General features: G+C 43.3%; 1 protein-coding gene across 1 annotated transcript; it reads left to right on the forward strand.

Moving 5' to 3' along the window:
* The first annotated feature begins 752 nt into the window (after positions 1–752).
* On the forward strand, positions 753–19,374 carry LOC137428580 (uncharacterized). The gene is made up of 7 exons (XM_078777311.1): positions 753–820; positions 1,135–1,325; positions 3,417–3,479; positions 12,023–12,166; positions 18,062–18,493; positions 18,659–18,910; positions 18,989–19,374. Exons 1-7 carry the CDS (start codon positions 753–755, stop codon positions 19,372–19,374), a joined length of 1,536 nt encoding a protein of 511 aa, XP_078633437.1.
* Positions 19,375–27,335: the final 7,961 nt, after the last annotated feature.

Below are 27,335 nucleotides of genomic sequence, written 5' to 3' on the forward strand. Positions count from 1 at the left end.
GAAACAGGACAAAAGGAAAGAGAGAGACAGACACAGACAGAGACAGACAGACAGACAGAGACAGACAGACAGAGACAGACAGACAGAGACAGACAGACACACAGACAGAGACAGACAGACAGAGACACACATACAGAGAGAGACAGACAGAGACAGACAGACACAGAGACAGACAGACACAGAGACAGACAGACACAGAGACAGACAGATGCAGAGACAGACAGAGACAAACAGAAGAGCTGAAGTCCAAGACAGAGGGAGGCGGCGACAGACGATGATTGGGGGGAGGGCCGGACAAGACACATGGGATGGACAAGGTGCATACAGGAGGGAAGTCTCAAGAGGAAAATAAAAACTGGAATTTTGGAACGAGGAGGCATTAGGGTGGAGGTTGGGGTGGCATGAGGCCAGAAAAGATCATGGTTTTGAATTGGGGATGATCGAAGATGGTGGTGAACGGCTGTCTTGAAGACCTGGAGTAAAGAAGGTCATTGAAGAGGATGTGGAAGTTGATTCCACAGGAGGGAGAAAAGAGGACCAAATGAGTGGAGGTGAGCAGTGAATCTGTATTTAGGTAGTTTCACCAGAAGGTGGTTGATGGTAGGCCGCGTGTGCCCTGCAGAAACCTGAGGGGACAAAGTACGGAAAGAGAAGAGGGTGCAAGACCAGAAAGGAGGCGGTGGAAGACAGAGAGACCACCGACCTGTCTGCGATGGTGACTTAAGTGATAGACCCGTAGACTCGGCTTCATCATGGGAGATTCCAATAATCTTAAAGACCTTGGTCTCCGTGGTGTCAAGCTGAGAAAGATGTTAGACAGGTGAGTAGGCTGACATTTATTTTCGAAGTTTTAACATTTCTATCTCTCACCACTCAATTCAGTTAGGTTTGGTGTAAAAACAATGTGTGTAAAATAAAAATTAATTTGCTCAAAATTTAGAAGTAGCTCAAAAGCCTCAAAGTTTAACCTAAAACTACGAAAATTAACACAAATTCACATATTCACATGTATGGTAGTTTTTATAGTTTTATGTATTTTAAAAGTTTCTAAAATACTTTATGAAATGCTATTATTATTTTCCAAAATGCCAAAAATAATTATTATTTTCTAATATTATGTGTCCCTCGTTTCAGATATATTAGATTTCTCATGATGGCAAACACTGGTGCTCACACAACTAAACCCTATTTGCTGGGTAGTGGGATCTCTGAGATCACAGGCTCAAAGCTGCCATCCATCAGGCGGTCTCTTGGACTGTTCCTCTATCAACACCTCGATTATGAAGAAAATAAGGTGCGAAGCATCAGCTTTCGTGATCGGCAAGGTTGCAGAAGCCTGGGTCCCAATAATCCCAAACATAGGGGCAATGAACGGATTTCTGCAATTTGATTTCGGCAATGAATGAAAGATAGGGGCAAAATGAAACATACGTTGGTGGTCTTTCTGTCTTCTCCCGACTCCTCTCTGGTCTTGCTCCCCCTGCTCTGTCTGGGCTCTGTCCCCCAAATATTCCTACAGGTTGCACAAGATCTGCCAGAAACCCTCTTCTGGTGAAACTGCCAAAATCAAGACTCTCTGCTCACATTCATTCTTTCATTCCTCTTTTCTCCCACATCTGGAACAATCTCCCACACTCCCTTCAATCCCTCTCCTCCCTCCAGATCTTTAAAACAGCTGTTCACCACCATCTCTTATCTTCCCCCATCCAAAACCTTGATCTTTTCTATCCCCGTTAATACACCCCAAATCCACATCTTTCAATCTCCGACTTCATTCCTGAAATTCCTTGTCGTGTCAATTTGTTTTATACCTTCTGTACCCCTTCCCTCCCCCTCCCTCCTCCCCCCAGCCCTCTCCATTCGAACAGATCTCCCAATGTCCCTGTTTTCTACTGTTGTGCTTGTGTGCTTCCCCTTCTCTCCCCATCTTGTCTCCCCCTCCCTTTATTGTTTCCTGTGTCCGTTTATGTTTTTTGTGTTTTATGTGCTAATATGTGTTGAATGTGATAGCTCTTACACGAGCCTCGATGTTGCATACAAAAAAAAAAAAAAAATACCCTTGGCGCTCACCTGGTAGAAAAAACAGTGTGCTGCACTGAATAAAAGTATTTTAAACTAATTTCAATGGTTGCTGGAAGACAGGGCAGCATTTAGAATCATACAAACAAAATCATAAGACTTTAAACAAACAAACAAAAAAAATACCTATTTTGGGGGGAAACCCCCCTCCCCCAAACCCTCCCTTCCCCTCCCCCAAAAATATCTCAAAAAGTTGTGGATGGATTCGGACAAAACTTGGTGGATGAGTTGGGTGTGTGACAAGAACAAGCCGGTTAAATTTTGGTTCATGTCGGATTGAGATCTGACCTATCAGTGGGATACAAAATGTAAACTGTTCAGCCTGGCAGAGGTATGCTCTCTACCGAGTACCATACTAGTTTAATAATGTGATTATTAGGGCACAAAACCATCCTGGCTGGTACCCTATTGATTTCGTTAGGATTATTCATATATGTTATAATTTTACTTCAGCCGCCATTTTGCGCTTTTATTCACTTTTGAATTACTGTTCTCTGCAACAGTTTGAGCGATTGGCACAAAACTTAAAACATAGGAGTGATTACCCATGGATATTTATTTTTGATAACTATGATGTCATAGGTCACGTGTCCGATCAAAGATGGGTTTGATCAAAGCGGGAAGGCTTGGGCCTTGGCATAACTGCTCACAGTTATAAAGCGTACCTGCAGGGTTTATTATTTTCACTAATAGTTTTATATTTTATCATGAGTATTATTCCATTTTGTTTTATCTCGATGGAACTGAACTCTTTTTAGTCCTTGGATTACTTATTCTGTATATGTTGGAATTAAACCGAAATTTCATTGATTTAAAAAACAAGGGAAACCAAAAACGGCACTCAGTAGAGAGCATACCTCCACCTGGTTGGCCATATCACTCAATGGTGAAGAATCGCTTTAAAAATCCTACTAGCTGGATCCGAATCCGGAGCTTCCCCGGAATTGAATCGATTCTTCCTTGTCACGCACATAACCGGTTCAACAAGTTTCGTCCGAATCCGTCCACAACTTTTTGAGATGTCCTGCTATGTATCGTTTTTGTGCCCATCTCCCAATGGTGAAGAATCACTTTAAAAATTCTAGTAGCCGGATCCAAATCCGGATCTTCACCAAAATCGAATCATTTCGTCCTTTTCACATACGCTACATCTCTGCCAAATTTCGTCCGAATCCGTACACAACATTTTGAGATATTTTGTTCACAAACGGACGGACAGACAGACAGGGGTGAAAACATAACCTCCATCCACCTTTGATTGGCGGAGGTAAAAAGGCTTTTTGGTGGAACTTTTAATTTATTTATTTTTGGGTTTAAATTGATTGTTTTTGTTTCAGATGTTATTGCGAGAGTGAAGGTGAAGTCTGAGTTTGTTGATGATTCGTTGCCTCAAGATGAAGGTTTGAACCACAAACACATTGTTGTTGTTGTAGTTTTATTGGTTTTGATCATGATCTTACAATCCAGAGTTAACTTTTTCACAGTATATCCAGTACTTATTTTTCCCGAGGTAAAAATGTCCATACAGTTTGGTATTAAATTGTGAATTATTCCAAACGGTCATAAAACTTAACATTGGAACAATGTATGCTGTCACTGCTTCAGGGGGATGGGACTCATTAGCCTTGGTAGGCAGCTCATCTAGGAGAAGGAAACTCGGAATACAAGTCTGCCACTGCCATGCGGATCAGGTTTTATTTGGGGGGAGAGGGGTGGGTGGGAGAGGAGGGGGTTTAACCAAAGGCAGAGGGTTTAACCAGGTAGAGGAAGCAATCCTTTTCAAAGGAGGTGGTGCATGGCCATGCACACATTTCGGCATGGTGTATGACTGTATGTACTACCCCATTTTAGTCTCCTGATCAGGGTTATGTGAAGCCATGGGAGCAGGTGGTGCATTGCCATGCAGGTGGCCGACACATAGTGCCAGTAATGGTTGTACAGCCTTGATGCTACACAGAGGATTCTCTTATGGAGAACAATGCCTAGAATCACCTGTCTGGTATTGACACTGCCTGGAAGAAGGCAATGGCAAAACAATTTGGTACATGCCATGAAACAATGATGATCAGAAATCTCAGAGATAAAGCTATGGTGCCAGTCTGCCAGATGATGACCCCTTCTCCCTCCCTCCAGGTTTGAAAGGCCCCAAATGGCTGTACCGGGGAAGATCAAAGTGCTTTGATGAGGAGGATCAGATTGAACCCGCAAGGAAATCCAGCTTTCTGAGATCACCAGAACTGGATGTCGAACTATGACCTTCTCAAACATTCACAAAATTGGAACCTGGAATGTAAGGTCAATGAATGAAGGAAAGTGAGATGTAAAAAGAGAGAGAGAGATGGAGAGGACAAGAACTGAAATTTTGGGGACAAGTGAACTTACATGGACTGGTTTGGGGTAGTGTCAATCTGATGACTATAAAGTGTTCTTTTCTGGTCACGAAACGTCTAAAAGAAATGCAGTGGCAGTGATTTGCAATAATACGACGGCATGGTCAGTTTTGGGATACAATCCAGTCAATGATAGGTTTATATCAGAAAGGACATCCAGTGAATGCCACCATCATTCAGATATGTGCTCCAACTTCTGCAGCAGATTAAGAAAATGTGCAGAAGGTTCATGGAAAATTGCAGAAATTGGTAGAACAGCTACCTAAAGGGTAGAACAGCTACCTAAAGGAGACGTTTTAATTATCATGAGAGACTGGATTTCAAAAACTGGAGAAGCAGGAAGCACCAGGGATTGCAGGAAAGCACAGACTTGGTATCCAAAATGAGCCAGGAGAGCGAATGCTGGAATTCTGTGTGGAGAATGATCTCGTAATTGCAAACACATGGTTCTAACTAGACTGGCACTCAGTAGAGAGCATACCTCCACCTGGTTGGCCATGTCACTCAATGGTGAAGAATCACTTTAAACATTCTACTAGCTGGATCCGATCCGGATCTTCACCAAAGTTGATTCGATTCTTCCTTGTCATGCATACAACCTGTCCAACAAGTTTCGTCCAAATCCATCCATAACTTTTTGAGATTTCCTGCTATGTATCGTTTTGGCCCTGTCTCCCAATGGTGAAGAATCACGTAATAAATTAAATAATTCTCATATCCGAATCCATATTCAGATCCTCACCAAAATCGAATTGAATCGTCCTTGTTGGACACCCAACCGGTCCACCAAGTTTCGTCCAAATCAGTCCACAACTTTTTGAGAGATTTTGTTCACAAACGGACAGACAAACAGACAGACAGACAGACAGGGGTGAAAACATAACCTCCATCCACCTTTGGTGGCAGAGGTAACAACCCAAGAGTAGACTGTACACATGGACTTCACCTGATGGACAACAAATAAATCAGATAGACTACATTCTAATCAACAGAAGATGAAGTGCTGTGCAATCTGTTAATACTCTGCTAGACGCAGACTGCGAGACAGATCATGAACTCCTTGTGACCAAACTGTGAGTCAAATTGAGAAAGGTGGAAAAAAAAAAAACTCCGACCTCATGTGACCCCGAAAACGTATCAGAAGAATATTCAATAACGGCATGAAAAAACGTTTTGCAGAGCTGAACTTGGTTGACAGAATTCCAGACAAATTGTGACAAGAGGTTGTAGACATTGTCAAAGAAGAGGCCAAAAACAATATCCCAAAAGCAAGCAGAAAGAAGAAGACTAAATGTCTGTCAGAAGAGGAAATAAATATTGCAAAAAAAAGAAGAAGAAAGATGAGAACCAAAGGTGCATCGAGAGGGCATTAAGTGGTAAACTCCAACTTCCAACGACAAGCTAGAGAAGACAAAGTTAATTTTTTCATAGAGGCATGCATCGAGATATAAAGTGATAACAATGTGGGAAAAAGTAGATCTTTTCAAAAAGGTCGGAGAGATCACAGTAAAAGTAGGGTCTAGGATTGAGGTCCTTAAGAGTATAACAGGGAAATATCTGACAGAAGAAACACAGGTGAAAGAAAGATGGGTGGACTTTGAAGAAAGAGAATATGAGCAATAACCAATAATGATAGCATGTGAGGTACGTAGAACCCTGAAAGAGCTGGCAAATGGAAAAGCACCAGGTGCTGATGAAATTCCAATCAAACTTTTTAAGGTGGTTGTGGAGGAGGCAATCAAAATTGTAACGCTTATCTGTGCATACACAATACACAATAGTGTTAGTCGCCTACACAATAGTGTTATTATTGTGTATGCGAATATGGGTAAGTTTCATCTGGCAGATTTCAGATTAGGAAGAGGTACGAGAGATAAAATCGCAAATATGAGGATGATCATGGAAAAAGCAAGGGAATATCAAAGGAAGGTGTATCTCAGTTTTATAGATTACTAGCATAGTGTGTTACAGATTCGTCGCTTCCGCCTTTGTTGTTATTATATACTTAGGATTTTTAGTTTCAGGTAATATTATTGTTCAGATTTTTGTGTGAAATGGAGATGACTAGTAAAAGGTAAAAATAAATGTTTGTGAAGGAAAAAGGAAAACAGCAAAGAAACCGGAAGAGGAGAGAGGAGGAGATCGGAGGGGGAGGACACGGCCATGAAAGATATACAGCCGTGAGTTGCATCGAGGCTGCGAGCGGACCCTTTTGATATTGGTCACGAATGAGTTGAGGCTTTCCGTGAAAGGGATTGCCTGCGACATCGTCCTATATTGCGATTGCAATTAAACCATCGTCTCAGGTTTTATTACCAAGGGTGAGCTATTGTTGGCGGGAAAGCAAGAGCCTCCATTACAGGCCGATCGGCCATTTTTCCTTGAAGAAGCCGACCGCCTGGTGCTTCGTGATTTGTCATTGGGATTCCCATATCGACATCATCGTGTGGATCGCCGTTGGTTCCCATATCGGCTCAATTCCCAGATCGACCTCTCACCTCGAACTCCTCGCAGCCGCGCCGATAACTGCCTGTTCTTGTCCTTCTGCACGACCTCGGCCTTCACCCAGCGTGGGGATTCATGCATGGACTTTGGGGAATGTTACATTCCATTCACGTTTGGCGTATCGTGAGTTTATTGCTTTGAGAGCATTGGGGAATGATGGTACCATCATATATATTGTTCGTTTGATGCAAATGATATTCTCATGGTACTTTCTTTAATAGTGTTATTATTGTGTATGTGAAAGTACTTAATACAATTACTTAATACAATTAATAAGTGTTGCTGGGCAATGCTGGGTCCCTCCTCCCACCTCTCCCCCTGCCTCCTATCACCCCTTCCCCTGACTCCGCCCACTTCTCCCCCTGCCTCTTCCCACCTCTCCCCCTGCCTCCTCCCACCTCTCCCCCTGCCTCCTCCCACCTCTCCCCCTGCCTCCTCCCACCTCTCCCCCTGCCTCCGCCCACCTCTCCCCCTGCCTCTTCCCACCTCTCCCCCTGCCTCCTCCCACCTCTCCCCCTACCGCCTCCCACCTCTCCCCCTACCTCCTCCCACCTCTCCCCCTGCCTCCGCCCACCTCTCCCCCTGCCTCTTCCCACCTCTCCCCCTGCCTCCTCCCACCTCTCCCCCTACCGCCTCCCACCTCTCCCCCTACCTCCTCCCACCTCTCCCCCTGCCTCCGCCCACCTCTCCCCCTGCCTCTTCCCACCTCTCCCCCTGCCTCCTCCCACCTCTCCCCCTACCGCCTCCCACCTCTCCCCCTACCTCCTCCCACCTCTCCCCCTGCCTCCTCCCACCTCTCCCCCTGCCTCCTCCCACCTCTCCCCCTGCCTCCGCCCACCTCTCCCCCTGCCTCTTCCCACCTCTCCCCCTGCCTCCTCCCACCTCTCCCCCTACCGCCTCCCACCTCTCCCCCTGCCTCCTCCCACCTCTCCCCCTGCCTCCTCCCACCTCTCCCACTGCCTCCTCCCACCCGTTCCCCAGCTTCCTCCCACCTCCTCCCTCCAGACTACCATCCCTCGAAGAGTGCTGTTCTGGTTTACTATGATTTACCACAATAAACTTAGTTGTAATTGGGTTTTAACCATACCTTCAAAAATGATGTATAACAGGGTAATGACATAATGATTGGCTCTGTCGAGAAAGCCTTCAGTGAGTGGGCCCAAATTGATGTTTATCTGTTGAATAAAATCCCAAAAATGCAACTCTTAATAGTAATATCCAGCAATGTGGGTTTGTGCTCTAATGAACACCTTTTGATTTTTATTTAATTTCTCATTTATTTTTAACGTTTTTCTTTTCATTCAGTTATGCCATTGTTTAGTTTTAATGAAATATTTTTGTTTCAGGTTTTATTGTTGAAGTGAAGGTGAAGTCTGAGTTCATATATGAATCATCCTGTCAAAACAAAGGTCTAAACCACAACAACATTCTGCTTGTCCCATTGACGAATACATTGTACTCGAGCTTGGTCTGTCTCTCTCTCTCTCTCTCTCTCTCTCTCTCTCTCTCTATCTCTCTATCTCTCTCTATCTCTCTATATCTCTCTATCTCTCTATCTCTCTATCTCTCTCTATCTCCCTATCTATCTCAAGATCTCTGTCTCTATCTCTATCTCTTTCTCTATCTCTATCTCTTTCTCTATCTCTATCTCTACCTCTTTCTCTATCTCTATCTCTATCTCTACCTCTTTCTCTATCTCTATCTCTATCTCTATCTCTTCCTCTTTCTCTATCTCTATCTCTACCTCTTTCTCTATCTCTATCTCTATCTCTATCTCTTTCTCTATCTCTATCTCTATCTCTATCTCTATCTCTATCTCTATCTCTTTCTCCCCCTTCCTCTCCCTCCTTCTCTCTTGTTGTTGTTGAACTTGCTTGAAGACTGTCAAAAAATTTCAATACCCAGCTCAATAATAAACCAAATGTGTTCAACACGTTGAAATCGCAATATTTCTTCGGATATTTATGGGAAAACTACACGCATGGACGGTTATGATAGAATCAGTCAATTACTAACACAGCCATCAAAACAGATTTGTGGTCCTGGTTTGTCAGTTATTCCATCCAGCTCAACCAGACACGCTGTTTTTACTGTTTTATTTTAATTCCTTTGTTGCTGCACGTGTTTTCGTCCAATTTTCTGAGCCAAACCTTATCTTGTTGTGTTGATTTGTCAAATTTTTTTTTTTTAAATTAATTTCAAGGGTCCAAATCTGCATTAAAAAAAACAAAACATTTTCATTCTTTTTTTTTATTCCTCAATGTACGTTGAAATAAGGGCATTTTGTAGTTTAAGCAGAATAACATTTTAATTGCCAAACTCACTGACATTTCTTTTGTTGTTACCCTTGTTGGAGGAAAACTCAAGGGTCTTACCCAAAAAGACCACCTGATACAAAAGTTCATTGAATCCTCTTATTAAAACATTTATTTACAGAGCTTGGTACCAAAATTACTATCTATGTGCGCATAGGAGAGGTGAACATGATGTCTACCTAACATCATAGCCCTCTCTAACTGACAGTCTGAAGAAGCAGTCTTTATATTCCTTCATGATCCAAACAGGAACAAACAACAACAACAACAACAGGCATTTTAAGGCCATTTTCCCTGCTAGAGCGGGGGTTAGCCTTGTGGGCCCCATTACAATCTTCTCCATTTTGCCCTATTTTCTGCATATCCCCTTGTTAACCTAACCCCCTTGCCCGCATTTCTTCTTCCACCCCCTTTAGCCAAGTCTTTCTCGGTCTTCCCTGTCCTCTACTGCCTTCTACATTCATTTCCATCACTCTTCTCAACCAGTCACTTTCATCCTTCCTCAACACATGACCAAACCATCTCAACCTGTTCCTCTTCACAGCATCCATCACAGGCTCTATTCCCATCATCTTTCGCAATTCATCATTTGTCTTCCTCTCTCTCAATGATACTCCACACATCCACCGAACCATTCGCATTTCCACCCTTTCCAGCCTTCTTTGCTGCTCTACGTTCATGAATCCACCATCTAGAAATTTAAATGTTAAAACACAACATGTATCCAACTCGTTCACTTTATTCATAAAAACAAAAAAACTGTACCAATCAATCCACCACTGGCCTGGCCTGGAAAGCAGGAGATAGTTTGACATTGCCTCTACAAGAGCCCAACAGTGTACCATTTCCTATCCTGATAAAATAATTTCGGTCAGAATGTAGGTGATAATTCACCTACTCTCTCTCCCAATCAAAAAACACTGTCGAATAATTCTTCTGCTTATAATTCCTCCCACACCCTCGCTAGAGGAGAGGGTATTGCATATGAGTCCGTTTGTCTGTCTGTCTCTTTGTTTGTCTGTCTGTTTGTCCGCACAGAATTTTCTCTACAACCGTTGGTCTGATTGACAGGAAATTTTCACCATAGGTGCACCTCCTGTTGAATTTTTAATGATAATTGTGACGTCATAGGTCATAAGTTACAGGTGCCATTTTGGAAAAACCGAAACAGTTTGCACCTCTATATCTCCAAAAGCGCTGCATAGAAAAAATTGAGACATGGCTCATTGTAATTGCAAATAACGCTCCCTGGGGAATAACATATTGTTACGGACCGCGGATAAGATGTTAATTTGCCGAGCGGATGGCGCCGCGGCCCGAGCTGTTTTTACAATGACTAGACCCGATCCCTTAAACGTGGGCCAAATCGTGCCACAGATATTCAATGGGGAAAAGACAAAGGCGACACGGATGTGAAGAAGAGGAAGACAGAAGTAGGGAATACGAATATAATTTATTTGCTATTTACAACCAAAAGTAACCAAGGAGAAGGAAGGATAATAAAATAATTTACAGAAGAAATCAGAGACACAGTGAAAATCGCTAGCTTATCTAAACAGGCTTAATTAATACCCTGGACAGAACAAACAAAGACGGACTTACATGGGGAATTGCAGAGTGGATTGGCTGGAAGGAGGTGGGTGGCTGGAGGGGGAGGAAGGCACGGAGCTGGCTGGAGCTTGATCCCGCATGGGACGTCGGGCTGAACCTTGACGGCCGCCGATGCCAGCGATCCTGTCGTGTGCGCGGGGTAACGGGTCGGAGCTGCTTGGTGGAGCCAACGCTGCTGGTGGGGGGGTCTGGCGTGACGGGTTCTCTCTCCCTCTCTCACAAACCCCAGGACTCTCTTTTGGCTTGTCTGTGATCTGATCTCCTCCCTCCTCCACTCTCCTGGGGGCGTCTCCCGCGGGTTATATAAGCCTCACCCTTGACCCTTTTGCGAACCTCCCCCAAACGTTCTCTCTCTGCCCTCTAAAGCCAACCCCTCGGTCTGGGTTGGTCGGCAAGGGCTGGTTCACTCCTCCCCTCTATGACGAGGTGGAGACACGCCCTTCTTCCCTGACCTTACCTCGTGGCCAATGGTGGTTTTGGGGCGATTCGAGCTAGCCCCAGCCAAAGGGCAGCAATGGCGAATGAAGAAAACCGCCCAAATGCAGTTGGCAATTGCAGCAAACCTGGCAAACCTGGCACTTTGAAGATGCCATGTCGGAGGGATCTACTTTATTTAATGCAGTGCAATGGAGTGTCAAATTAATGGAAGACAAATCCTTAGCCTAATACACAGAATAAGGATATAACTGTCAACAAGGGGGAAATCTATGATTGGCTAACGTGAGTGCTTATGAAATAACTACGGAACGACCTTTGACCTTTATACACAGACTGGAGGCAGGAGGGTCCAGAATAAAGCAATAAAAACAAAAAAAACACAATCCTCATATCCACAACAATATGTTAATGATGATGTCATAGGTTCCTCCATTATGACGTCATAATTCGACAAGTACATACTTCATCCGATCAAGATGAAATTTCTTGAGCATCATCGAGGAATAAATTGGTGAAGAAGAAAAAAATAATGAAGACGTCATAGGTTTGTTTTAACACAAAAGCTCTGATTGCTCTTTCTTGTTTATTATGTTGGAGGTTTGACCACTTCATTTCAAAATAATGTTGTTTTTTGTATTTGTTTTAGCACTTACCTGAAATGACATGAGATCACATTGTTTGCAGATAAAGTTCATCCAGTAAAGATAGAAAATTGGCAAAATGACTTCTATCAGAGTACCCAGGAGGATTTGAGCAATGACGGTGTAAAGAACGAACCTTGTGATTCTCCTCCTCGGGAGCCGAATAATGCTCATCGACTGCTTGAAGGTAAGCAGAGCACTGCTCTACCTCAAAACACACTATGTAAGCAATACCAAAGAGAACACGACGTAAACGATTTGTAAACGGTTCTTGAGATACTACAGAACACACAGCAATGCTCTACTTGATTTCTTTCATTAACGATTAAATACTAAATTTCCAAGCCATGTTGAGGGATGTATCTGCTTGTACAGTGTGCACACAATCAAGCTTGTTTATTTAACAAGGACATCTGTTGTATTTAAATTACCAAGCATGGTTTAGTACCTTGTTTTTGTGTTTGTTAAAGTTAGCATTGAGCAGGAACCTGAAGCTAAAGCTTTCAAATGTTTCCTCCACATTGTCATCAATTATTTATACTTCAATGTTTGAGGATAAGTCTAAGTTTGAAAAGTTAAGTTCTGATATCAAACCATTGAAACATCGAGGCCCGTGTAAGAGCTAACATTGATCACAAAAAGACAAATGACACATAAAACATAAAACATATGATAAAGGGAGCGGGAGAACAAGATGGACGGCAGGGACATGGGGAGATCTGTGGGAGGGGCTTGTGGAAGGGGGTTGGGGGGGGGGAGGAGGCATGGGAAACGGAGGGCGGGGGTGTGGGTGAGGTATAAAACACATGGACATTGCTCTAGGACTTCCAGGAAAAGAAGTCGGTATTTCAAAAAAGTGGATCTGGGGTGAATTAACGGTGGTAGAAAAATCAAAGTTTTGGATGGGGGAAGATGAACCAATAAGAGATGGTGATGAACAGCTGTTTTAAAGACCTGGAGGGAGGAGTGGGATTGAAGAGAGTGAGGGAGTTTGTTCTAGAGGCGGGAGAGAAGAGGAATGAAGAAGTGAAGGTGAGCAGAGAGTCTTGATTTTGGTAGTTTAACCAGAAGAGGGTTACTGGCAAATCTTGTGCGACCAGTCGGTATATTTGGGGGACAGAGCACAGATAGAGCTGGGGGAGCTAGGCCAGATAGGAGTCGGTGTAAGACAGAAAGACCACCTACCTGCCTGCGGTGAGTGAGTGAAAGGCCCTCGGAGTTAGCTTCATCGCGGGGGATTCCAATGATTCTGAAAGCTTTGGTTTCAACAGCGTGAAGATGAGATAGGTGTGAGGCAGGAGCACCGGCCCAGAGGGGAGAACAGTATTTAATTGAGCTGCGGATGAAAGCCTTGTATGTGGTGAGGAGCTCAGGTGTGCCAAGTAAGGACTTCGCATGACGGAGGATGCCCAGTCGGCGACTGGCTTTGGAGGCCAGCTTGGAAATGTGGTTTTCCCAAGAAAAATCATGGTAGATAGTGAGACCCAAAAGCTTGAGCGACAGAACTTCTTGAAGAGGATTGTTGAGAAAGTAGATGGGAGGGTTTTCCATTCGGTCTTTTCGGAGAGACATAGTGAGAGTGTGAGATTTGTCAGGATTGAAAGACATGTTCCACTTGTTTGACCAGTCTGTGATTTTGTCCAGGTCTGCAGAGAGTGAGGAGGCTGCAGACTGCCGGTCTGAGGGATGGGGTATGGAGCGGCAGAGAGTGGAGTCATCAGCAAAGAGATAGAGAGGATTTTCCACAGAGTCGGAGAGATCATTGATGAAGACCAGAAAAAGCACAGGGCCCAGAACACTGCCTTGGTGAACTCCAGCCTGAACAGGAAGGGGAGATGAGAGAAAACCATTCAGGGCCACACGTTGACTACGACCAGAGAGGAAGTCCACAAGCCATGCATGGAGATTTCCATGGATACCATCGGAGGAGAGTTTGGTGAGCAGAGCGGGGTGCCAGACCGTTTCGAAGGCACGTGATATGTCAAGGGAGACAGCTCTGATTTCCTGTTTGGCATTAAGGACCTCCATCCATTGTTGAGACAGCAGAAGCAGCATGTGCAGAGTTGAATGACCTGGTCTGAAACCAAATTGATGACCCGAGATCAAGCCAAATTGCATTTCAATCAAGATCCTTCGACTAACAAAGCCTGCTGCTTGACTGCAAATTTTTGTTATGTGTTCCTGTGGAACTGACTGTGCATTTTAAAGCATCATGCGTTTTGTTAAGTTTGTAATTGAGGGATCCAGTGTTGATGTTTAGATTAATTGCATGGTGGATTTGTCTTATCTGTGACACCTCCCCATGGACATTGAGGCCTGTGTTTGTCCCCTCAAAGGTGAAACACATTGTGCAGTCAGATTGGGTTGTGCGAAGTGTAGGTGCTCGTGTTACTTGCATCAAAAAAGAGGGGGGTGTTTATGTGTCATTGGTTGTTATCTCTATACGCGGGTTTCAGGATGTGGAACGGAGTCCTCCAAGGCCTCAAAGTATCCAACTCTGTTTTGATAAGTGATCGCATTTCATGGACCAAGCTGTGAAGTTTTGTTGTCTCAAATCCAGAGGCCTAAAGTGTCCCGAGACATCTTGTCCCCAGGGATGTCCCAAGATATCTTGAAGATGTCCCGAGGGCTCTTTTCCCCAGAATGCTTTCAACTGCAGTTCGTTTGTCGTAATATTTCCAGGGATGGTTATTAAGATCTCTGTAACGTATCCTTCTTGTTGCTCCAATTATCTCTGTTACAATTTCTGACCTCTTCAGCTTCCAAGAGCTTTTGACTTCATTTTTGAGATCTTGGTATTTGGTTATTTTCTTTATTTCTGCCTTGTTTAGACCAAAATCACGTAAGTATTGTCCTAAAAATCACACCTTAATTAGCAATGCCGTCTTTTCTTTTTTGTACCTAACTACTTTATCCGGTTGCAGTGCTTCGTTTTCTGTATTCACGCTCAATTGGATCATCAGGTCGTCTGTGAGCGTTACTTTCTTGTTTTCAATTATCACCGTTGGTTCCTGCTTCGATGAGTTTTCTGAAACTGGGACATTGAATTTTTTGAAGATCTGCCAGTGGATTACTCTGCATACTTTGTTGTGCCTTTGTGTGTATGGCTGGTCTGAGATGAGTTTTTTTTACATCCTCATGAGGAAGTGAGTCGTGCTTTTTGTTTGTTTGTACATCACAAAACCTGCACCTGTCCGATTGATTCAGACCCAACATTTTATTAAAACCATTGGAAAATGTCCTTGGTTCGGGGCATTTATCATGATTCACTCTCCACACCAGTTGCGCTAACCTCTGCTTAGCCTTTCCAATGAGCCTTCTTTGTCTATGCACAGTCTTTCCAACTCTTTCTAACTTTGGTAAGTCGTTGGGAACCTCACGAGGACTTGTGTGACTACTTGGTGCAGGCAGTTCACAACCCCCATGGGTCCTGTAGACCCTTGTTGTGGTTGGATACTATAGACCCTTGTTGTGGTTTCGTATGCAGCCTGCTGTGGTTGTTGGTTGCATCATTTTCTGGAAGTGTGGCTGTGTTACTGATGCAGTGCCCCTGTTACAAGTAAGCTGGTACAGTACTCATTCTGCTGACCTTGGAAGAATGACAGGCTGAGTTAACCCACCTGGTCTTATTTCAACGGCACGACGGCCTCAAACTCAAGACCCGAAGATCTTAAGCCAGCCACCTTAACTGTTAAGCCAACACCAGGATTCCTACAGACCCTGTTAGACTCTCGAACCCTTAGACCTTTTAAGATACTGTTAGAACCTGAAGACCCTCTATAACCTATGAGACACTTTAGAACCCTTAATAGCCCTTGGACTCCTTTCTACCCTTTGGATCATTTTAGGCCTTTAGATCTTCACACCTTTCAGACTCTTTAATACCCTTTGGACCCTTTTGACCTTTAGACGATTTAAGACCATTTAAATCCCTTAAGACAATTCTGATCCTTTAGACCTTAAATTACACCCTTTAGACCCCTTAGACCTTTTCAGACACTTTGGACCATTTTGATCGTTCAGACCCATTTAGTCCTCTTCAGACCTTTCGACCTTTAAAACTTTTCAGACCTTTGATCTTTACAACTAGACCATTTAGACCTTTTATTTGCAATTGTTGACCTTTATTTAGTACATCCTTCCCTTTATTTGCCAACCAAACTTTGTACAACTATGAACTGTTATTCAAAGATGAACCAATTCGTCTTTGGTTTTAAAAGGTCTTAGGTCATGTGCCCTTCGATTAAAATCCTTTTTACCGTGATGACTTGTGAACCACTTCGGTTTTCTTTTTACATGATCTTGATGCACGTCATGGACAGCGCAAGATCACATGAGAGAGAGTGCGAGAGAGAAAACATCAGATACCTCTCACAGTGCAATATTATCTTCAAAAGGCAAATGCCATTTGACCTTTGTGCCACACACAAAGATGGACATGCAGACAAACATACGCGACACAACACAAGACTGCGAGATGAGACAAACACAAGCAATAAGCTTGGTCGAAGTGTTGTCACTTCCCAGGAAACTCGGGGTACCAGCAACGTCACATCAATGGCGCTACCTTTCTCACCACACTCAGCGGGGCATTTTCTAAGGAATATTGTCCTCCTCCCCATGGATGCCAAAATGTATAGATTATAATACAAAGATAAGCCGATTACTGATTGGGTTCACAAGGTCAAAGGGCATTTGCCTTTTGAAGATAATATTGCACACTATGAGAGGTATCTGATGTGTTCTCTCTCGCACTGTCTCTCATGTGATCTTCATTCAAGATGAAATGTAACCGTTGTTTGACAGCTAATGCAGGCAGAGGCATATCCATCGGGCCATTTGTGTCAAATTCAATTTTTCTAGTGTGCTGTGTTTTATAACGAGGATGGGCTGATATACTCGATGATGGTGAGTAATCCAGACCATTAGTTTTTATTTATTTATTTGTCCATTCTCATGTGCCTGAAACTGGTCTTTTTGCTAATGATACCTCTGTGTCTTGTCAATGAGTGAAAGCATGAAGATAAAACAATGAAGTTAGTTATTTGGGAAGGTTTTAAATTCTGCAGTTTATGGAATGCCTCACATGTAGCTTCCCCCTTATAACAGAAGAGCACAGACTTTGGACCAATTTAAACCGAAAAAGAGTTAATTATGATTTTTTTTTTGTTTTTGCAAGTTTCACAGCAATAGTGATTTTTTTGATTTTTTTTTTACTTTCTATTTTTTCTTTTCTGATTTGTCTTTGCAGAGAATCAATTGAAAATTATTTATTTTTCCAAGTCAAGTTCCCAGTTGTTTGACACGCATGTTCCTTTAAATGAGAACATGGCGCAGTCTTCTCATCAGGAAGTAAACAGATTTTGCAATGCAGTGACCAAGCCCAACAATTGTATTTCCACATTCAAGAAAAGCGAAAGGAAGAAGCAGCTGCACAAGTGTTCTGTTTGCAAGAAAACGTTGAGCTCATCAAAATCTTTAAAGAGATGTCAAACATTACACAAACGTGAGATGCCATACAAGTGCACTGTGTGTGGCAAGAAATTTTATTGGCTATCATCTTTGAAATATCATCGAGTAAAACACACCGGAGAGAAGCCTTATAAATGTCCTGTGTGCAGCAAAGCTTTCCCTCGTTTATCAACTTTTCAAACACATGAAAGGATACACACAGGAGAGAAGCCATACAAGTGCTCCAAATGCATCAAGCGTTTTCCTCTTCTCTCGCGGTTGAAGCGTCATCAAATAATACACACCGGAGAGAAGCCCTACACATGTGCTGAATGCAACAAGAGTTTTGCTTGTGCTTCAAATTTATGGCGACATAAAAAAATACATACGGGAGAGAGGCCCTTCCAGTGTTCTGTGTGCAGCAAAGTGTTTGTTCATCCTTCGCGCTTGAAAAGACATGAAAGAACACACGAGAGAGAGAAGATGGAGAATCTTTTTAAGTGTTCTGTGTGCAGCAAGGTGTTTGCTGTTGCTTCACGTTTGAAAACACATCAAATGATCCATATGGGAGGGAAGAGAGAGAAGCATTTCAAGTGTTCTGTGTGCGGCAAGGTTTTCGATCATGCCTCAGGTTTGAAAAGACATCAAACAATACACACTGGAGAGAGGCCCTTCCAGTGTTCTTCGTGCAGCAAGGCGTTTGCTGTTCCTTCACGTTTGAAAGCGCATCAAAAAATTCACACACGAGAGACGCCTTACACATGCGTCGCATGTAAAAAGACCTTCGCTGATCTCTCAAATTTAAAGATCCATCAAAGAATACACACGGGAGAGAAACCATTTAAATGTTCTCTTTGCAGCAAGGCGTTCACTTCTTCGCCATATTTATATCAACATCAAAAAATACACACAAGAGAGAAGCCTTTCAAGTGTTCCGTTTGCAATAATGTTTTTTCCCATTTATCACTACTGAAAAAGCATGAAAGGATACACACAGGAGAGAAACCTTACAATTGTCCTGTGTGCTGCAAGGCATTTGTGTCTTCTTCATACTTAAAAGTGCATAAGAAAATGCACACAGGCGACAAACTATTCAAGTGTTCTGTTTGCGATAAGGATTTTACCAATATCACGTCATTGAAAATACATAAAAGAATACATACTGGAGAGAAGCTGACGTGTCCTGTTTGCAATAAGGATTTTACCTATATCACTCCATTTAAAATACACCAAAGAATACACACAGGAGAGAAACCCTACAAGTGTTCACAATGTGGGAAGGCGTTTAATCAGTCAGCAACTTTACGTCAACATCGCAGAATCCACACGGGAGAGAAACCCTTTAAGTGTTCTATGTGCAGCGATGTATTTGCTTATTCATCAACTTTACGTTCTCATGAAAACATTCATACAGGAGAGAAACCCTATACGTGTTCTGTCTGCAACAAGGCATTTGCTCATGCGTCAACTTTACATGGCCATCGGAGAACTCACTCAGGAAATAATGCTTGTTCTGTCTGCAACAAGACCTTCACCACTGCGTCATCTTTTTATATACATCAACGGATACACACGGGGGAGAGGCCGTACAAGTGTTCTGTCTGCAACAAGGCGTTTGCTTCTTCACAATATTTATCGAGACATCAAATAATTCACTCTGGAGAGAAGGCCTATAAGTGTTCGATGTGCAACAAGGCCTATACCCATTCATCGAGTTTCTATAAACATCAAGCGAGACACAAAGGGAAGAAGCCCTACAAGTGTTCACAATGCGGAAAAGCATTTAATGAGTCAGCAACTTTACGTCAACATCACAGAATCCACACGGGAGAGAAACCCTTCACGTGTTCTGTGTGCAGTAAGGCATTTAGTTGTTCCTCAAATTTAAGTAAACATCACAGAATGCACACGGTGGATTCCAAGCTTCCGGAAAAAGCAACTTGATGCTCTTCTCAATCACTATGTTCAAGCACTTGATGAACCCATCCAAGGGGAAAAGGCAATGGATGAATGGCTCGCATAAAGCAACACCTTCCTCATAATAAACTAGAACGGCACTCAGTAAAGAGCATACCTCCGCCTGGTTGACCATTTCACTCAATGGTGAAGAATCACTAAAAAAAATTATACTAGCTGGATCTGGATCTTCACCAAGATTGAATCGATTCTTCCTTGTCACACACACAACCTGTCCAACAAGTTTCGTCCAAATCCATCCATAACTTTTTGAGATATCCTGCTATGTATCGTTTTTGGCCCTTTCTCCCAATGGTGAATAATCACTTAAAAAATTATAGTAGCCGGATCCGAATCCGGATCTTCACCAAAATCTAAACATTTCGTCCTTGTCACGTACGTTACATCTCTGCCAAATTTCATCCGAATCCGTCCACAACTTTTTGAGATATTTTGTTCACAAACAGATAGACAAACGGCTAAACAGACAGACAGGGGTGAAAACATAACCTCCATCCACCTTTGGTGGTGGAGGTAAATATGAAGAAAACCATTTGCCTCACAAATAAAGGCCACTAACATGTCTACCAAATACCAGAGGCTCGCGGATGGACCGAAAACGGCTTTAATTGAGGCGACGACCAAACACGGATTCGGCTATAAAACGCGGGAGGAAGAAGGAAAATGGAAGGCTGCGGCAAAAGCGCGTACCTGGTGAAACGACGGCAGCTGCAGGGAAATTAATTCAACCGGGCACAGGTTTAACAGGGAATGGAAAATAATACAAGGGTTTATTAAAGTAAAAGGCAAGGACAGGAAAACGCGATAATAAATCTAAAACTCCTAAATTGGGATCCCACACACCAGATCTCAAACACAGACGGGAAAAAATGAATTACGAAAAGAAATGTCTCGTCGTGTAATTTGCAATGGGGATTGGCCTGATCTGTCATTGTCGTCTTGTCCGTAACACGCGGCTCCAAACTCTGGCGCGGGAGAATCCTCCGTCCGCCTCGCCAGGCCCGAGCCAATGCCCACTCCGCTGCACACGAGGTCCCGCCCGCTCACAGCACCGAGCCTCACTCCCTTACCAGCACCGCTCCAAACACCACGCAGATGGCGAGCCAACGACCACCACTGCCTCCCAAGACCAAGAAGAAGACAAGAGCTTCGAGCACGTCGAGACACCCAGAGAGCGCAAGGGTCAGAGCTGGATGTGCAACAACTCTGAACTGCTGGATCTCCACAAATGCCAGAGCTGCAAGAGGAAGCTGCGCAAGCAAGAAAAACCCGACATGCTATGAACTGCTGGATCTCCAAGAGCACGAACCGCAAGAGAGAAAATGGCATTCGGCGCTCCCTTAAATAACCTTCCCGCGGTGATGACGTCAGCCCGGGCGCGCCACCCAATCAGTGCCCTCCACCGACTCGTTGGCTGGAGGTTCGCGCCTACCGTGCCAACCCAACACTCGTTCCCTGTAGCGTGGTCATAGCACGTGCTACCCGAGGTGGCTAGGCCTGTCGGAGGTGTAACTGGCGGCGGCGCCCCGAGCCCCCCTCTCCCCCCCTTGCCTGTTCGTCTTCCAATGTCAGGGAAGGGAATTATTTAATGTTGCGCTAGGGACCTAACTACGTGTCTACAGGTGTGCATTGCCATAAGGGACAAAGGTTTGGCTACCAGGTGTGACACACAGGGGCGCTACTCTTTAATCCCTACTCTATTTATCACTCAAACATCCTGGTATGTTCACAGGTATACTCTTAACCGACAAAACGCCTACACATGAAACTTATTACAGGGCAGATTCCTTACCGCGACAGACGAAGCACGTTACCTATTCAGATCTAGCTGGCTCTACATATTACTACCCCACCTGACATAACACTACCAACAAACATTCAACAAGAATTATCACAGGAATTATTTACCACCACCGAACACAAAAAGGAGGTCCAAAGACAGAGCAGAAGGGATGGAAGAGAGGATGTTATGGAATAATTCACCACCTTTTGCTGAACAAGATCACACTTGAAAATTGCAAACCACCGATTGTCTAGTATCTTACAATCATGGATGATAAAATACATGTAAGTGTACAAGATCAACCCTCAACTAATCAAAACTGAGAAAGCAATGCAGCTCTAGAATACTACATTGATACGAGTACAAAATTCCAGAAGTGAAGATGCGACATGGGATTTCCATGGTGACAGTCTTTCCCCCTCCTATTTCCTCTTGCCTTGGACCCAGTGAGTAACCTCATTAACGAAGTAGGATACACCCTAACGTCCAACAGAAGACCATCCAAAGGACCAGGAAATGTGACACATCCACTTTATATGTGTGATTTAAAGCTCTTCGGGCCGAATAATGAAAAATTGGCAGAACAACGAGAGTTAATCAAATGGTACTCAAAAGGACCTTCAAATCCAATGTCAAGTGCACATTTGTAGCAGAGAAAGCAAAGAAACGGAAACAGAAATGTCAACCGGAAAGCACCCGGAAACTACCGGAAACTCCCAAACGGAAACTGTCAACCAGAAACTAGAAAAGGAACTAGAAAAGTACAGCAAACCCTCAAATATCATGGGTTTCAACCTACCGAGGGCATCCTGTTGTGTTCCGATTTAGTTATCGCGATATTTCATTTAGGCCAATCACGGTTTGTTTTTGAGCTGAGATGAGTCATTGTTTACGTGTGTACCATTACCTCCCATTATGGGCTTTTTGTTGTTTCTCATGCTCCGTTTTTAATGGCGTACAAACGTAAAACGATGGACCAAATTAATTGTGCCAAAAGTCAGAGAAAGGTTATGACGGGTGAAAAAAGCGAGTTGTTAGGTTGGCTGGATGTGAAAGTGCGGCATCTGTGGGTTGCCATTGTGGGATCAATAAATCAACTGTGCGATATATCCGTAAAAGCGAGTCACATATCCATGCAAGTGCAAAAGTCTCATTCCAGTCCCGTGATCCTCGTATTGAAAGGATGGAAGAAGCCTTCAATGTTTGTATTGAGGACCAAACACTGACCAAAGTGCCTTTGAGTGGACCGGTGATTCTGGAGAAATCATTGCGCATTTACCAACATTTTGACGAGGAATCTGGGGCGGAAGGCTCCAGTTCAACCACGGATATCAACAAGTTCCACATCATCAAGGGCTGATTTGAAAACTTCAAAAGAAGATTTGGCCTCCATCATGTAAAATTAGTCGGGGAAGCAGCATCGGACACCATGATGTTGCGGAGAAATTACCCACTGCTGCTGCTCATGGAACTAATCGAGGCGAACCAACTGCATCGTCATCATTCCGATTTAAGTCTTGGGTTTTCTATTTACGGTAGAGGACGTAATATTCTTACCCTCACCCACATCAGTTTTGTAAAAAAAAAAGTCCTTTAAAGGAGAACGGACACGACCAAAACAACTTTTCAGATTTCGAAACATAAACATATCTTAAACACTTCTATTGAGTTCATTTCACAAATATCTTCGCGGTTTTATTAGAATTTGTCAAAATATCGCCGAACAAGCAAATCAGTTTTGTCAAAACCGGAAATGACGTTTGCGAAGTAACCCAGTTTTTCGTTCTTAAAGCCTTGTTGGCTTCGTGACGATCAGAACATCGCTTTGTTTTCGTTACGATCAGTTGGAATCATGCCCAGTCGTTGTGTGGCTGCTGCTAGTGCGTGCCCGTACGTGCGGGAAGGTAAGTACGTGGACATACGTACGTTGACGTACGTACCAAAAATAAGGCCTCACTGTCCGGAAGTTCGCATATCGCAGTTACGATTAATCGCAAATTAGTTTTAATGGCCAAGTATTCAATTTTCAAACCGCGAGGCAGAAACAACAAACACACGTGGTTCCTTCACTGTAGCTTGACCGTACGTGCAAAGAAAAATTGAAACTTGCATCGTTCCTTCGGTCTTCGCTCTCGTCCTTCGCCGTTCCTTCGCTCTCGTCCTTCGCCGTTCCTTCATTCACGTACAAAACGTATGTGTTTGCTAAATAAATGGCCATAACTTGGTAACCACTTGTCCGATTAATAGCAAACCTTGAAAAGGCACATCCTCAGGTACCCAGCAATATACCTGGCAAGTTTCACTTAGATCGGACCAGTGGTTGTCGAGAAACAGCGGTCACAGACATACACAGACACAGACACACAGAGATTGCTTGCATTATAGAGAGTGCTATAATGATACAATTACAACTGATACACCTGCAGTGCTGCACTAAGTCAATAAAGTCGTATTTCGTTTCTGTGTTTCTATCCATTTCTTGCCTCACGGCACCGGACATTAATTAAATATTAGTTATGTATTCCATTGACCAGAAAAAGAAACTTTTTCAATTAAAAAAGAGACATAAAAATGAATATCATTCAGTATTTTGGAGGCGCCCGAGATCAAAATCGATCGCCATTGTGTCTGTGTCCGACGATTTCTCTTCTTCACTCTCTGGATGGTATGGTTCGAATCTGTATGGGAGAATCGAGTGTGATTCCCCAAGATTATTAACTTTCTCTTCATTTTCCGCATCAGATTGGTCAGAAATATCGCTGATATCCAGACTTACGCAACTATCGGAGTCGGTGTCTGCCATTGTTTACTCTTGCGCAGTCACATCAGCTTCCTCCGATGACGTCACATCGTGGAGGGCAGATTATCGCGAGATGCTGGCCGGCGCGAGGGAAATCGTCTGCTATTGGCATTTAAAAACTCGGATATCTCACGATTCACGCATGCTAGAGCAACAATTTTTGCGCCAAACTTAATCTTTTTTGTTGCTACAATTAATTAATCTTAAGCATTTGATGTCTATACTCATGTCCGTCCCCCTTTAAGATCATTGGAATCTTCCACGATGAAGTGAGTCAATGGGCCTATCACTTTCCCATTGTGTACAAGTCGGTGGTCTCTCTGTCTTCTACCATCTTCTTTCTGGTCTTGTACCCTCTGCTCTTTCTGTGCTTTGTCTCCCCCTTCTCCCGCCTCCTCAGGTTTCTGTGTGGCACACGTGATCCACCATCAACCTCTTTCTTTTCTTGAAGAAGAAGACTGGAGGACTAACCTCTCCAAGGTTTTTTTTTTTCGCTCTGCGGCAAGACTCCTCTTCCGGCTTAATATTTGGGGTTGCCGTCAAGGAATTGGAAATAATCAAAGGGTGCTCGATTGAAAAAGAAGAGTTTGATTGAAATAAATCTTTTAAATGGAAATAAAGTAAATGAGACTCCCACTTGGGAAACATAATCAATCCTTTCGGAAAATTCAAAGAGTCAGTTACTTCATGTGACCATACCACCCTGAACACACCCGATCTCGTCCAATCGTTGGAGCTAAGCAGGTTCGGGCTCGGTTCGTACCTGGATGGGAGACCACCGCGAAACACCTGGTATTGTAAGCTTCTTCTTTTTTCTCCTGCAGCAGGAGTCTTGTTTTGATTGTCTGCTGTTTGCACTAATGCTCTTGCTGGTGAATTCGTTTTTTCCTTACTAATACTACTACTATTGTGGCTGAGAATCTCCTCAGGAGGCATGTTACCTTTTGAGGAATGTTTTAAATTCAGGTTGCAAGTGCAATGCTCGTTTGTTAGTTCATTACGTCGTGCCGTGGACCGTGGAAATTTCCTCCTGAGATGAGTTCTCAATGTGCGAATCAAACAGCAGGGTTAAGCAATAGTGAATACTTGACCTTCAAAATGATGTAATCCACCCCAGATTGCTGGTGGAAACCTGAAGTAATGGAGTACATTGGGGTAGCCCTGATGTATATCACATTTTCCAGAAAAGGATTATAACATGAAACGGCTCACCATACGTTTGAAAAGACCGATAATACTTGGAATGTACCTGTGAGAAATTGGCACTCTCACCTACATCTCATCCTTTATACTTCATTTCCCTTTTCTACTGACTTTTAACGAAATGATGAAATGCAATAAACTGTTGGAATATACCCTTAGACCCTCTAGAGCGCTGAGACCGCTTAGACCTTTGACGACCCTTGATGTCCCTCAAGACCACAAAGTCCCCAAAAGACCATTAAAGACCTAGAGGGCCCAAAATAACCCAAATATTCCGAAGACCCAAAACACCCTGAAGACCCAAACGACCCAGAAGATCCTCAAATACCCTAAATACACCAAAGACCATGAAGACCCCAAATAACCCAAATACCCTTAAACACCCAAAATACCCTTAAATACCTCAAGGACCCAAACTACCCTGGAGACCCAAAAGACAATGAAAGACCCTGAAGACCATTAAATACCACAAAGATTCTTTCAAACCCTAAAACTCTTCAAGACCACCAATATCCTTTAGAACCCGAACACCCTTAAAGATCCAAAAGAGCTTGAAGACCCTGAAGACCCAAAATACTCTGGGAAAACTCGTAAAGACCCAGAGGACCAAAAATATCCAAGACCCAGAGGACCCAAAGGACAAAATGAAACAAACACGTCCTGGAAAGGGTCTGCAATCTCTGATTGCTCTTCCTTGTTTTAATATTGTATTGATTTGATATATATTTTTACCTTTTTTTGTAATAAAAAGTTATCTGCTTTTCCAACTTTGTGAAAGTTTTCTCCAGTTGCTGCTGAGATTTGTTTTTAAGCGGTGAAGCCGCTGCAATATTTGGCTATGTCTTAAATGAAGAAGAACCATTCAAACCCATCGTGTTTAATTCTAAAGGCTAAAATTAAAATGGGTTGTAAAGGGTAATTCTAATGGGTTGTAAAGGGTAATTCTAATGGGTTGTAAAGGGTAATTCTAATGGGTTATAAAGGGTCATTTTAAAGGGTAATTCCAATGGGTTCTAAAGGGTAATTCTAGGCGGTTCTAAAGTTAATTATTGGGGGTTCTAAAGGGTAATTCTAGATTGTTCTAAAATGTAATTCTAGGGGGTTCTAAACACTAAAAGGTAATTCTAGGGGGTTCTAAAGGGTAATTCTAGGCGATTCTAAAGGGTAATTATTGGGGGTTCTAAAGGATAATTATAGGGGTTTCTAAAGGGTAATTCTTGGGGGTTCTAAAGCGTAATTCTAGGGGGTTCTAAAGGGTAGTTCTAGGAGGTTCTAAATGCTAAAAGGTAATTCTAGAGGGTTCTAAAGTGTGTTCTAAAAGTTGATTCTTTTTTTTGTGCGTACAAGATCGAGGCCCGTGTAAGAGCTAACATTAATCACATAAAAACAAACGGACACAAAAAACAAGATAAAGGGAGCGGGAGACAAGATGGGGAGAGAGAGAGAGGGAAGCACACAAGCACAACAACAGTAGAGAGCAGGGACATCGGGAGATTTGTGGGAGGGAGAGGGGAAGGGGGGAGAGGTATAAAACTTGAACACTGCAAGGACTTCCAGGAAAGAAGTCGGTATTTCAGAAAAGTGGATCTGGGGTGAATTAACGGGGGTTGAAAAGATCAAGGTTTTGGATGGGGGAAGATAAGAGATGGTGGTAAACACCTGTTTTAAAGACCTGGAGGGAGGAGTGGGATTGAAGAGAGTGAGGGAGTTTGTTCCAGATACGGGAGAAAAGAGGAATGAAGGTGAGCAGAAAGTCTTGATTTTGGCAGTTTCACCAAAAGAGGATTGCCTCGGGGATTCTAAACGGTAATTCCAGCTGCTTTAAAGGGTAATTCTCGGTGTTTCTAAAGGGTTTCTAGGCTTTGCCTATTTCATATTGAAAATTCCAAAACGGAACCGCTCCCTTTGGACACGGGTGAGATTTTTTTTTACTCTTCGGCCAGAAAACTAAAGCAATCAGTTTGAATCTTCTTTCCTCCCCAGTACTGGGAGTGAATGAGAAGTGCAGGGAGGGGGTGGGGGAGGGTTTAGGTGGTTAAAAAAAAAATCATGAGTTCAGGGTGGGGGCGGGGGGAAGACCCCAATTCTCTCTATGTGAACGTGTGCAGCATCACGTGGTGTAAATGAACCCGCTCGTAACCA

The sequence above is a fragment of the Myxine glutinosa genome, chromosome 5 (assembly GCF_964187855.1).
Source record: "Myxine glutinosa chromosome 5, kmMyxGlut1.1, whole genome shotgun sequence".
In the NCBI taxonomy this organism is placed as follows: domain Eukaryota; kingdom Metazoa; phylum Chordata; class Myxini; order Myxiniformes; family Myxinidae; genus Myxine; species Myxine glutinosa.

Bases quoted from the DNA above. Each gene is read 5' to 3' on its own strand.
- LOC137428580 (XM_078777311.1), top strand. From the start codon at position 753: ATGGGAGATTCCAATAATCTTAAAGACCTTGGTCTCCGTGGTGTCAAG. The intron at 12,167-18,061 runs GTAAGCAGAGCA...ATCATGCCTCAG, and splicing joins TGCTCATCGACTGCTTGAAG to GTTTGAAAAGACATCAAACA. The intron at 18,911-18,988 runs ATCGGAGAACTC...CTTTTTATATAC, and splicing joins TGCGTCAACTTTACATGGCC to ATCAACGGATACACACGGGG.